This window comes from Nanorana parkeri, unplaced genomic scaffold, assembly GCF_000935625.1.
Source record: "Nanorana parkeri isolate BGI_ZX_2015 unplaced genomic scaffold, ASM93562v1 scaffold887, whole genome shotgun sequence".
Classification (NCBI taxonomy): Eukaryota; Metazoa; Chordata; class Amphibia; order Anura; family Dicroglossidae; genus Nanorana; species Nanorana parkeri.
This window is the reverse complement of record NW_017307155.1, coordinates 711,163-724,751: the sequence shown is the minus strand read 5'-3', so window position 1 is coordinate 724,751 and position 13,589 is coordinate 711,163. Positions and strand designations below refer to the sequence as shown.

The following is a 13,589-nucleotide window of genomic DNA, read 5'->3' as shown; positions in this document are numbered from 1 at the left end:
AAAAAAAAAAAAAAAAAAAAAAAAAAAGCTTAAAAATTAAAGTTGCATACTAAAAAAACATGAAATTATTTTTTTAAAGCACCCCCCATACACGCACCTACAAACACAAATACAGCCTACACCCTATAGACCAAAAGGACAGAGCTGGGCAAAGAAAGCTATGACTTGTATCAGCAAAGATTAGGAAAACCAAATCTGATTTCTTACATTGTGTATTGTATAATAAAAAATATAATCCCACCTTCTCACCACCGTTGCCATGTATAGCACACACTAGTGCCATCACACGATCCGACTCCCACCCCCCTTCTTCTTCTTTTTTTTTTTTCTCGCTCTTCCCTCCCTCCCTCTTCTGACCTCCAAACACCCTGACGTAACCTCATCTGAACCTGCGTGTACCCCCCTACCCTCTGTTGTCCTGTCTGTGTTGTGTGGTGTCGTTGTCCATTGTCCTACTGAGTCGCGTTAGTGGTAGTTTATCTACTGACACCTCCGGAAGCCACGAGGTCTTGAGTACTACTGAAGGTACTTGACATACATCCTGTTAGCCTCTTAGCATAATATCTTCGGTGCTGAATGCTTTAATATCCCAAATATAAAGACAGTAACCATGAAAGGATATAGACTGAATATTAAATTGCAAGAATATATACTAAATATAACTAATCTAATACCCCCTGAAGTCCTCTGTCTCCCCAGATCTAATGCCATACAATATGATTACCTCGAAATCTGTAACCACCCCATACATATGTATCACGATGTACCTACATAATACTGCTACATGTTCTACTACCAAGATAATGGTCTGCTCACCATGTTGTGTAATGTTTCATTCTGTTGGATGTACTGTGTGTTTAAAACAATAAAAACATTTATATGGGAAAAAAAAATATAATCCCTGCACTATGATTGGATGGTTCACTTTTAACACAGCTATAATTTAATTTCACAGAAATGAACGTTCCAATCATCGTTTTTGTCTTTTTATCTTCATGTCCTGCAGGTCTACACTTGTCAGTAAGGAGCCGGACAGCATGCTGTCGCACATGTTCAGTAACAGAGGTCGGTAATGCTTTGTGGAATGCTGTTATACAAAACATGTTTGTGTCATTCTGTCACATTTCTCTTTACTTCCTTCTATTAGTCCAGGGCTGTGTAGGGCACTGCACATGTAGTCCAGGGGTGTGTAGGGCACTGCACATGTAGTCCAGGTGTGTTTAGGGCACTGCACATGTAGTCCAGGGGTGTGTAGGGCACTGCACATGTAGTCCAGGGGTGTGTAGGGCACTGCACATGTAGTCCAGGGGTGTGTAGGGCACTGCACATGTAGTCCAGGGCTGTGTAGGGCACTGCACATGTAGTCCAGGGCTGTGTAGGGCACTGCACATGTAGTCCAGGGCTGTGTAGGGCACTGCACATGTAGGCCTGCTCTACTATTTCTAACAGGGTTGTTCTTTTTTTTTAAAGCTGCGTGGCCAAGTTATGTCCTTCTGCAGCATCTTCACTGAGCTCTAGTCAAAGCTGATGTCAGACAGCCAGGACATCATAATCCGAACCTGAACTCAAGCACTCATTTATTTTCCCAACACTTGTAGCAAGTCCTCTCCTGTGTTAAAACTAGGGATGCACCGATACCGATACTAGTATCGATATCAGTGCCGATACCGAGTATTTGGGCGAGTAATCGTACTCGGCCAAATGCTCGGATGCCTAGCACGAGTACTTCCTGTATCAGTAAGCCGGGCAGCGCGTCATTACATGCTGCCCGGTTTCCTGATTGGCCGGGAAACGGCTCCATGCTCTCTCGTCACTTGTGATGAGAGAGCATGGAGCCGACTTCCCTGCCAATCAGGAAGCTGGGCAGCGTGTAATGACGCGCTACCCAGCTTCCTGAATGGTCGGGAAGCTGGCCAACAGTAAGCCGGTTGCCGTGCAATGGCGCAGCGCCAGGCATCCTGATTGGCCGGGAAGCTGGCTTCATGCTCCCTCGTCATCTCATGACGAGGGAGCATAGAGCCGGCCAATCAGAAAGCAGGGCGTCGTGTCATTACATGGCGCCCGGCTTCCTGATTGGCCAGCCAGACGGCTCCGGCTGGGTACCGGAGGAAGGCCGCGTTCTGGCTGGAGAGGCCCCGGGGGTGACAGGCTGGACATACCAAGTAGGGATGTCCAGATACCGATACTAGTATCGGTATCGGGGCCGATACCAGGCATTTTCACAAGTACTTGTACTTGTGAAAATGCCCTGATACTTAAGGCAGATACCGGTAAATTTTTAAACCGCAGCAGCTGCTGAGCACCTGCGCTTGTGGGAACCTTAGCAGCTTGCTGGTGACCTGAAAGTAGGTGTCCTTGGCAGTGCCTACCTGGTTCTTTATCTCCTCCTCCTTCCCGGCGCAGGCACAGCCATGGAGAGCCCCACTGGCAGAACTACCGGCGGTGCAGCCGGAATGCCCGCCGTGTCCAAAGCTGGGGGATCCCGATGCCTACTGACAGGGGAGGACTGGGCCAGGAGGCAATTGGGGGTCTGGTCAGGGGGCCGGGGGCCCACCAACGGAGAAGATGGAAGCCGGGGGCCCAGCAGTGGAAAGGATGTAGGTCAGCTCCCAGCAGCGGAGATGGTCTGCCGGTGGAAGAGGCTGGGGCCCAGCATCGCTGGTCCAGGCGTGGAGGAGGCCAGGTCCCAGCATCGCCGATAAGGTGGAGTGCCCCCAGAGCCACTGCAGAAATCCATATGTCACCCGGGTGATATCAACACACAGCCTGGTGAGATTAATTCTGCTTTGGAAACTTGTATTCTCAGAATACATGTCACCAAAGCAGAATACTAGTCTGCCTTGGGGACATGTGTTCTGCTTTGGGGACATGTATTCTCGGAAAACATGTCCCCAAAGCAGAATACATGTCCACAAAGCAGAATACTATTCTGCCTTGGGGACATGTGTACTGCTTTGGGTCATGTGTCCTGCTTAGGGGAAATGTATTCAGTCCTGGTGACATCTGTATTTAGCCCTGGTGAGAAACTTCCCTAAAATAATCAGTCTGTGTTTTAGAAAAAATGGATAAAGGTATATCACTAGCACACCAATCAAAGGATTTCAGCAAAAGTCCATTTTAATGACAAATGCCATTCAAAATACGAGCACCCGCCTGTATATACAGGACATCTATTGATCCAGTATGGAGTGCAGCAGGATACTCTCTTCAGTTTTAGAAAAAATGTCATGTCCCTTTAAGAAAAAGTATTGGTATCGACAAGTACCTGCGGGAAAGTACTTGTACTTGGTCTTAAAAAAGTGGCATCGGGACATCCTAATACCAAGGTAAGAGGTGACAGACTTTCTTGTTAATCGGGAAGCCTGGTGGCGATTGTTTACACGCTGCCCGGCTAATCAGGAAGCCAGGTGGCGAGTCATTACACGCCACCTGGCTTCCTGAATGGGACTTCCGTTACTCGGTAATTGGTATCGGCGAGTACCGAAAAAAAAATGATCGGTACTCGGTACCAAAATACCGGTATCGGTGCATCCCTAGTTAAAACTAATGACTCTCCATTGCCTGCAAACTTCCATCTTCATAGTATAACCTGTTGAAGCAGACCGAAAATATGAAATATGTGCTGAGGCAAATGCAGGGTATGTTGATTTCTGGTCTCCTTAAAAAATACCATTTGCCTGGTTCTCAGGCTGACCCTTTGTCTAGAACACAAAGTGGGTTATTCACAAAAGGGTGAAGAGTTTGGAGAAGGCCGGAGAAGTGAACAATCTAGGACAGGGGTGCCCACAAGGTCGATGGCGATCTACCAGTCGATCGCGTAGCGATCACTGGTAGATCGCCATGTCCTCTCCTCCCGCCGCTTCTCTGGATCGCCGCTGCTCTCCCCGGCGGGGATCCGAGAAGACGTGAAGGAACCGGCGGCGAAGGACAGAGCCGCTGTCACTATAATGCAGAGCAGTGAGGAGAGAGAGACGCTCGGCCAGGATCTGACAGCCGGCGCCTCTCTCTCCCCTCACTGCTCGTCCGTTCTGTCGCAGCGGTAAGCAGGCCGACTCCCTGTGTTCAGGTGCGGGAGGGGGTGTGGAACTGTATTGAAGTCAATGGCATCGCCCACAGTGCGATCGCCTGCACTCGGAACGCAGGCACATTAGTGCCTGCATTGCGGTCCAGTGCGATCTGCAAAAATAGTGCTCGCAGCATTTTTGCGGCTCGCACTGGACTGGAACACAGGCACTAATGCAGGCGATCGCACTGTGGGCGAGGGGCCTGCCTGCGCAGCCCACGCCCCCTCCCGCCCCTGAATGCAGGTGTTTTTTCGTTGGTAGATCTCAATGAGCTCGTCATTTGAAAAGTAGATCTCCAGACGGAAAATAGTGGGCGCCCCTTATCTAGGACAACAAAGCTGAACTGGAAAGTGAGCTGAATTGCAGAATTTTTCCAAATCAGATATTTTGTCCTAGATTGTTCACTTCTCCTTCCTGCCTTCTCCAAATTCTTCACCCTTTTGTGAATAACTGAAAGTCATAGAAGAAATATGCAGCAGATAAAGTGACGTGAACTATTAAGACTGGCTTGTGTCTGTCATTCAACGTACAATGTCCTTTGCTTCCCAGATGCCTGGGGCAATAAGAGAGATCCCAGAGGTGCTTTCCTTATTGACCGCAGCCCGGAATACTTTGAGCCCATACTGAACTACCTGCGCCATGGTCAGCTCATCGTCAATGACGGGGTCAATTTGTTGGGTGAGCTCTGTGAGATATGCTTCTATAATAATTGTATAATAATTTGTGTCTGGCAGAAGAAACTAAACTGATTTTTCTTACAGGAGTCTTAGAGGAAGCCAAGTTCTTTGGCATAGATTCCCTCATTGAACATCTGGAGCTGGCAATTAAGGTAATGGATATGCTAATTGTGACAATCTATGGACATGTTACATGTGGAGCTTTTACTAAACCTCGTATCTGCCCAGCAATGTGAACCCAAAAACATATATGTAATATATCGCACCTAACCAGTCTATAGTCTAGTGGCTACATTAGGTTTGTTTTCTATTCTCTTTTCTTCTTTATTCTCTTCTTCTTTTCTTCTTTATTCTCTTCTTCTTTTCTTCTTTATTCTCTTTTTTTCCCTTCTCCTTTATTCTCTTCTCCTGTTATTCTCTTCTCTTTTCTTTTTTTATTCTCTTTTCTCCTTTATTCTCTTTTCTTCTTCTTCTTTATTCTCTTTTCTTCTTCTTCTTTATTCTCTTCTTTCCTTTTTTTTTTTTTTTTCCTTTTATCTTTCCTTTCCTTTTCCTTTCTTTGTGATCCTGCCAGTAACACACTTTTTGTCATAAGGTGACTATGCTCACTCACCATACTGTATTCACGGAGGAGCCGCATAGTCACTTTAGGAAAAGAAGTAATTAGTTTAAAGTGATAATAAACTCAGAAGGTAAATCTTAAAAATACATTCAAGTACTTTTACAACTATTAACAAAAATGTATCTTATTTGTGTATCACTCGGCTGTAGATCCTCAAATCATCTCTGAATTGGTGCTGATACTGTCCATCCTTCTGGAGAGTGACTACTTTTGTTCCCCATGGTCCCTGTGTGTGTGTGTGTTTTGTAAAGTAGCTCAACCCGGGAGGGACTACAATTTCAATACAAATGAGTAAACTGAACATGAAGTTGTAGTCCATCATAGGGGCGAGCTTGGAGCGGTGACTACATTACACACACAGGGACCATGGGGAACAAAAGTAGCCACCCTCCAGAAGGAAGGACAGTGTCAGCACCAATTCAGAGATGATTGGAGGATCTACAGCCGAGTGATACACAAATAAGATACATTTTTGTTAATAGTTCAGGGAATTGAATGCATTTTTAAGGTTTAAATCCTAAGTTTAGTGTCACTTTAAATCTATGCATGTGAAATTGGCTTGCATATAAGCAAAACTTTGGGTTATTATTATAAAGGATTTATCTAGTGCTAGCAGTTTGCGCAGCGCTTTACAATATACCGTATTTTTTGCTCCATAAGACGCACTTTTTTCCCCCCAAAAGGAGGGGTAAAATGTGCCTGCGTCTTATGGAGCGAATCCCGATGCCCGAGACATGCGGTTTCAGGCGCCGGGTGAGTAGTAGGAGCCACTGCTCGTTTAATACGAGTGATCTAATGAGATCACTCGTATTAAAACCGAGCGGCGACGATCGAGATCACCATAGAGCAGACGAAGAACGGACATTCTTCGTCTACTCTGTGTGATCACTGAGACCGTGGCGCTGTAATCACAACGCCACTTGTCTCAGCGGTCACTAACTGCAGCTTCTGTCACAGTCTGTCGAGTGCTCCATAAGGCGCGCCGGACCTCCCTGCGTCCTATGGTCCGGTGCGTCTTATGGACCGCAAAATACGGTAAGAAGAACATTACAATGAAAATACAATTCAAGACAAGATGGTAAGGAGGGCCCTGCCCCTGAGGGCTTACAATCTAAAAGTTAAGCATGCATGTCTGTGCACTGAGCAGACACCGCAAGGGAACAGCATAACTAATTTCTGAATAACTAATTTCTCTGCCGTTCACAAGACATCTCACACCTATGGACAGCATCAGAGGGCCAACTGGCTTTCAGGATTGTCTCTGCTGTAGGTAATGTTTATATATTAGAAGCATGCTCCCATTATGTCTGGTAACGTCATGTTTTGTACTATAGAATTCTCAGCCTGCTGAGGACCACTCCCCCATATCTCGTAAGGAGTTCATACGTTTCCTTCTCGCCACCCCAACCAAATCTGAACTTCGCTGTCAGGTGAGTTAGAGGGATCAAAGAAATCTTAAACTTGCTGATCTGCTCCAGCTTTGGTGAAACTAGGAATTAGTCTTGTAATGCCTAATGGGATTTGTAGTTGCATTACAGCTGGAAGGTCAGTGTTTGCCCACCCCTGCATTTCTGCATTTGTATGTCAAAGTTAGTGTATAGTCTGTGTACATCTATATATACCAGACTAATACAAGCAATACTAATAGGCCAAGAATGCTGTAGCAAGATAAAGTAACAAACAGGACATTATGTGTACATCTGTCCTTTAAATGTGGTTCTGAATCTCTATCTGACTTCTTTACAGGGTCTAAACTTTAGCGGAGCCGATCTCTCCCGCTTGGACATGCGGTATATAAACTTCAAGATGGCAAACTTGAGCGGCTGCAACCTAATTCAGGCCAACCTGTGTGGGGCTTGCCTGGAGCGAGCAGACCTGTCAGGATGTGTACTGGATGTAAGGATGGCTCTGAATATTTGTAGAGGGATGGAAAACAAATGATTGTCTGTGTTAGATTATGTCCATTTAAATTCCATTTTTCATTGTTTGATTTCTTTTGTTCATTCTTTACAATTCTGCTACACACACACACACACATGACCAGTTTATTTTTGTAATTGTATTTTAACACAGTATATTGTACAATCGGATTTGAATGCATATGGCCGCCACAAGGGAATTTCTTTTAAAGGCTCTTTCATCCATAGTATCCAGTCAGGCACTGGCAGACCTGAACCACATAAAAATGATCATTAAACCTACCTTAGCACCAGGCAAAGCCTGGCAAACAATGAATCAGTCTAGCAGTCATGCAACACCACCCCCGTCCCCATCCCCATTGCACTGTGCAACCCTTTGTGCAAAGTTAACCACTTGAGTCTAGGGCTGCAGCTGATGATGATTTTCATAATCGATTAGTCACCCGATTATTTTTTCAACTAATTGGTTGTATAAAAAGAAATCTCTCTCTCCCTCTTTCTCTCTCCCCTCCCCCCTCTCTCTCTCTCCTCCCCCCTCACTCTAAATCTATGAGAATAGTTGCCAACTATTCTCATAGATTTAGTTGATTAGTTGTTGCAGCTCTACTTTAGTCCCAGGTGCCATTTTCAAATATTTGTGTCATTTTATAATGGCATCTGGGCTCAACTGATCCTTCAAGACCCCTCCAGTAGTAACCCTAAAACCGCCATCCAGCAGTAAGTCTAAGACAGCAATCAGATCCGGGGCTTCCAATCTTGCTACACAGTGTTCCAATGGAGCGCTTTTAAAAGATGAATGTAAGCGCAATGCTTCTGCACTGCGTGTACATTGAAAGTGATTTGACGTCCTAGCTGTCATGAAAAAAAGATGTGTAATAGGTTGGAGTAGGCTACAAATACGTTCTATATGTTTTCTGGCTGGGAATCTAACTGAGAACCCCAGTGCTGCAAGGCAGAATTGTTAACCACTAAGCCTTCTGCCTTGCAGCATTGAGGTCCTTGGTTCAAATCCCGGCCAGGGCACCATGTGCATGGAATTTGCTTGTTCTTCCTATGTTTTTATGGGTTTCCTCTGGGTACTACAGTCACCTCCCGAACTCCAAAGACATGCTGGTAGGTTAGTTGGCTCCTGTCTGGATTTGACCTGTGCGGGCGGGTATGGCACCTTTTAGACTAAATTATTTCTAAATCTAAACAAACTCAATGTGTCCTGTAGTAAACCATTCAGATGCTCTAATTGTTTCTTCCAATTTCTTTTGCAGGGAGCCAATCTGCAGGGCGTGAAGATGCTCTGCTCCAATGCGGAAGGAGCCTCCCTGAAAGGATGTAACTTTGAGGACCCGTCCGGCCTAAAAGCCAATCTGGAAGGTCAGAGGCAGAACAATAATACAATTGGCAGTATCCGAAAAAGAGCAAATATTCCGGTGTCCCGTTATCTTATGAAACTATTCACCATAGGTCAGACATATTATAACTTTCTTTCTGTGTTTTGTTTTTTTTCCATCCATTAGGAGCAAATCTAAAGGGTGTGGACATGGAGGGCAGTCAGATGACTGGGATAAACCTACGAGTCGCCACCCTGAAAAATGCCAAATTAAAGAACTGCAATCTGCGTGGTGCTACCTTGGCAGGAACAGACTTGGAGGTGAGAAGGTCATACACATACATATACACTTTATGGACAAAGGTTTGTGGACACCTGACCATCACACCCATTTGAGCTGCTTAGACCTCTCATTCCAAAACCATGGACACTAAAGCGTATCTAAACTCAAAAACAAAAATGTAATATATTGCAGCGTACTACTTCTTAGATGTGGTGGCTGCACTGCATTGCTTTTTTTCAGGCTTTTTTTTTTTTTTGAACTTTATTTAACCTGGTGATCTTGTGACACACTTCCTGTCCAAGCGTGACAACACACTCCCTTTCGTATCGGAACAAGAGAAATAAGATGGGAAAGAAAGATTCCGGCTGCACTCCGTTCCACGCTGAATCAGTTTATTGAACATTTGTCAGTGACACTGAGTCCTGCCCTACCTGGCGCACCTCGGGCCGGACTCAGTGTCACTGATGATTTTCAATAAACTGATTCAGCGTGGAACGGAGTGCAGCTGGATTCTTCATGTTCGGTTGGAGCGAGGACACACTCCTGCAGGCGAGAACCCGGCTGTCTTTCTCATGCTAAAGCTGAGGAGGAGTGGCTCTTTATTCCCATGCCTTAAACTGGCCATACAACTATAGATTATCTGCAGATTTTCTATGGTCAGACGGAAAAAGTGCAACAGATTCCCAGTGGGAGAGTCCTCCATCCATACAGTTCAGCGTAGATGGAGGAATCTGTGGCACTTTTTCCATCTGACCATAGAAAATCTGCAGATAATCTATAGGTGTGTGGCCAGCTTCAGAGAAATAAGATAGGACCATGGAAACCTCATGTGTCTTCTACTCTACATGACATAGATGGACAAGGTTCTCTAGTCCTCAGAGATAGCTGAGAACAATATAATTGATAACAGGCAGAGTGCAGAAAGCTATCGGCTCACAATATTTTTGGCAGGATCAACAGGTATTTTTTTTAAATATCAAAGCAAAAAAAAAAAACAACACTTTCAATTGTATATTTAACAGAACAAAAGAGAGCAATTAGGAGTTAATTCTTGGGATTACATAGACTTTAATATAGAGTAGTGTTGAGGTCAGGGCTCTGTGCTGGCCCCATGAGTTCCTCCACACCAAACTCCTTATACCATGTCTATATGGAGCTGGCTCTGTACACAGTAATGCTGGAACAGAAAGGGTCCTACCACAAACTGTATCGACAAGGTCGACCAAAATGTTTTTGTAGTCTGTCGAATTTACAGTACCCTTCACTGAAAAAGAAACGTATTTAGTGTAACATGGATGGGTGCAATAAGATGATGGGCCAAGCTGCAGCAATACCAGGAACTGAAAGATTTATAAATGCGGAATGAAAGGAAGAGCGGAGGGGATTCCCAACACTTCAGATCAGATGGCAGCTGTCATTTTTCTGACACTGCTTGTAAACTGATAACGCAATTTGCTTTGGCTACCGCGCTTTGTAAAATTCTCAGGTGATCTCCGAGTATTCTAATACAACTATTCCAAGAATGTGCTTTTGCAGGTCAGAGATTCTTAACTCGACTTACCAACATGACTCTGCTGTCTAATTTTACCAATCATGGAGACCATTTAAACAGAAAAAAGCTCACTTCCACCCCCTCCCTGGGTGCTGGAAAACATAGAAGAATGACTGAAGAAAAAGACCAGGTGGTCCATCATGTCTGCCCCTTTCTTACATTTTTCTTTAAACCTTTGTGTCCGAGTCTCAAACATGTTTCCATGTGCTTGCTGTTGACTGACTCCCTACGTTTGCTGGAAGTTCCAGCTACTTTAAAATCTTTTGGATGCTGAGATTTCTTCGATGCAGGAGACCATATGGAACTCTGTCACCCATTGTCTGGAAAACATCCTCTCCAGGGGCGTAACTAGAAATCACAGGGCCCCATAGCAAAATTTTGTATGGGGCCCCGTGATTGCTAGTTATGCCACTTGCAGAGCCCACCTGATATACCAAACAGCACCTGAGAGTGACCCTGCAGAGCCCACCATAGACTCTCTATTGTGGGCTCTGGAGGGTCTCAGATGGGCTGCACACCTCTTTCCTGTCAGCACTGTCCGCCTCTGTGGTCGCCGGGCCCCGCCTCCTCTTACATCACTGGCCCCACCTGCTCTTAGGTCGCTGGCCAGTGATGTAAGAGGAGGCGGGGTTGCTCTTAGGCGGGCCCCGCCTCCTCCACTGCGAACACTGGCCTCTTCTGCTGCAGCTGCTGGCTGTCACTGACACAGCTCCGCAGCGGCTGTGAGGGGAAACCCACAGCGGCCATTGCACACATCACTGACTGTGTCAGGGACAGCCAGCACCCTTACATGCCATAGCGGCCCACACGGCATCAGAGGGATGCCCTGGCCGGGCCCCCCTTTGTCCGGGCCCTATTGCGGCCACCTGGGTCGCTATGGGGATTGTTACGCCCCTGATCCTCTCTGCATGGTTTTAAAAGCAGACTTGAGATATATCTATTCTCCCCAGCTTATAGCCACACCTAAAGAATTCTCTTTAATGATGAGTCCTTTGAGTCTCTAGGGAGTTAGGCTCTTTAGAAATTATTATTATTATTTTGCTAAGATAATTCTTTCCAAGGTTAATGATGGACTCTCCTCCTGCTAGTTTGAGGTCATGTTACCCATGTTTGGATCTTCTCTTCATACTAAAAATATTGCCCTCTTGAACCTTATGCATACCCTAATATATTTAGGTTTCAGTCATGTCCACCCTTTTCCCTTCTTTCCTCAAGACTGGACATATTAAGTTCCTGCAGTCTCTTCTGATATGTTTCATTCCTCAGATCTATCGCCAATTTTGTTGCCCATCTCTGGACTTTTAAGTGAGGTCTCCAGAACTGGACACCGTATTCTAAATGAGTTCTAAATAATCTTTATAGGGGAACCAGGACCTCCTTCCTCCTGCTGGGGATCCCTCTAGTGATAACTAAAGATCTATATAGAGGAATCAGGACCTCCTTCCTCCTGCTGGGGATCCCTCTAGTGATAGCTAAAGATCTATATAGAGGAATCAGGACCTCCTTCCTCCTGCTGGAGATCCCTCTAGTGATAATAAAGATCTATATAGAGGGGAATTAGGACCTCCTGCTGGGGATCCCTCTAGTGATAACTAAAGATCTATATAGAGGGGAATCAGGACCTCCTTCCTCCTGCTGGGGATCCCTCTAGTGATAATAAAGATCTATATAGAGGAATCAGGACCTCCTTCCTCCTGCTGGAGATCCCTCTAGTGATAATAAAGATCTATATAGGGGAATCAGGACCTCCTGCTGGAGAACCCTCTAGTGATAAATAGCTAGATATTGAAATCAGGACCTCCCAGCTCCTTCAATTGATGCACCCCTGTGTTCTATGGGGTCCTGGCCAGTCCCATGGCTGCCTGAATACAATGGCACTGCTGAACACTAACTTCGTCTGATAGGATGCAGTCACTTTTCAGGGAATATTTTTTCACCCAACTTAATTAATTTTTAAATCAACTTTTGTTGAGTCAGGTGGTGCTTGCAGGGCCACTCAAGGCTTACATTTCAGCAGGAATTGGCCAATATGTGAGCGGTCTCTGGGGGCCTTTAGACTCCAAACTTTCTTTGTTAATCGATGACTATCACCATACAATACTCTACTAATGTTCTCAATTGATTTGTGTTGTTGTACTTTTGTTTCCTGAAGTCATTACTTGTATTTCTCTACCTTCCCTAACAGAACTGCGATCTCTCTGGTTGTGACCTCCAAGAAGCGAACCTGCGGGGATCCAATGTAAAAGGCGCAATATTTGAGGAGATGCTCACACCACTACATATGTCCCAGAGCGTCAGATAGACACTCGTATGGAGGAAGACTCGCGTCTCCGATTGCTGGCATACTGGAGACGCTCTGCCTTTTGCCTTTACTGCCAGTGCAGACATATAATCTCTATACCGTAATCACCTACTTTAATCTCTTGGTAACGTGCACGGAGGACACACGTCTACTGTGTTACATACATGTAGCTCATATTATATACACACAAACCTGCTTCAGATGTAGGGCATAGGAGAACTGGAGGAGTTTGCACACCTCTGCCGTGATATATTAAGATTGCGGTTGTTGTACCAGACTGGCAGGATAGTGTAGTATGGGGTCCTATTGGACCGCCAAAAAGGCCTGACGAATATCACTGACATATTAGACAAGGGCTTCAAGATGATGACTTTTACTCCTTGCTTATACTTTATTTGACAGCTGCTGGTGGAGTTAAAAGTCATTTTCTATTGGCTGTTACATAGTCACCAGGCTGCATTGTAACCATTCCAAGGTATTGCCAAGCAAACCTTTAATCTATGCACACGTGATTCAAATTGTGTAGCACAAATGATTGTGGATGTGTATAGGAAAGAGTTAATTGGCAAGCTGGTTGGACCAGCTTTGGGCAGCCGTTGTCTCTCTGCTAGGCTACAAGTCCCAGCTGGCACATTAAGGCCTTGTAGTTCATCAGCTGCTAGAGGGTCATATGTTGTCCTTGCTGTTCTAGACTGAGTGGGATTAGACTGGCTACCCAAAGCCATGTAGCTCATATTGGTGGTAGATTAGACCTGTCATATCTGTATAGCCCCTTGTCCTGGGTTCCAGTTACTTATCACGGAGGTGCTGGGCCTGCTGCAGGTCAGGGGTTACCGAGTGCCTTAA

At 45.4% G+C, this 13,589-nt stretch overlaps 1 protein-coding gene across 1 annotated transcript in view; it reads left to right on the top strand.

Annotated features, from left to right (window-relative positions):
• The window catches only part of KCTD9 (potassium channel tetramerization domain containing 9), a 14,463-nt gene extending 1,396 nt beyond the window's left edge, over nucleotides 1–13,067 (top strand). The window contains exons 2-9 of the mRNA XM_018565787.1: nucleotides 1,007–1,065; nucleotides 4,614–4,742; nucleotides 4,826–4,893; nucleotides 6,698–6,793; nucleotides 7,110–7,259; nucleotides 8,545–8,650; nucleotides 8,794–8,927; nucleotides 12,627–13,067. Of these exons, the coding sequence (XP_018421289.1) occupies nucleotides 1,007–1,065; nucleotides 4,614–4,742; nucleotides 4,826–4,893; nucleotides 6,698–6,793; nucleotides 7,110–7,259; nucleotides 8,545–8,650; nucleotides 8,794–8,927; nucleotides 12,627–12,743 (859 nt within the window). The 3' untranslated portion in view covers nucleotides 12,744–13,067. The remainder of the gene's footprint in view (nucleotides 1–1,006; nucleotides 1,066–4,613; nucleotides 4,743–4,825; nucleotides 4,894–6,697; nucleotides 6,794–7,109; nucleotides 7,260–8,544; nucleotides 8,651–8,793; nucleotides 8,928–12,626) is intronic.
• Nucleotides 13,068–13,589: the final 522 nt, after the last annotated feature.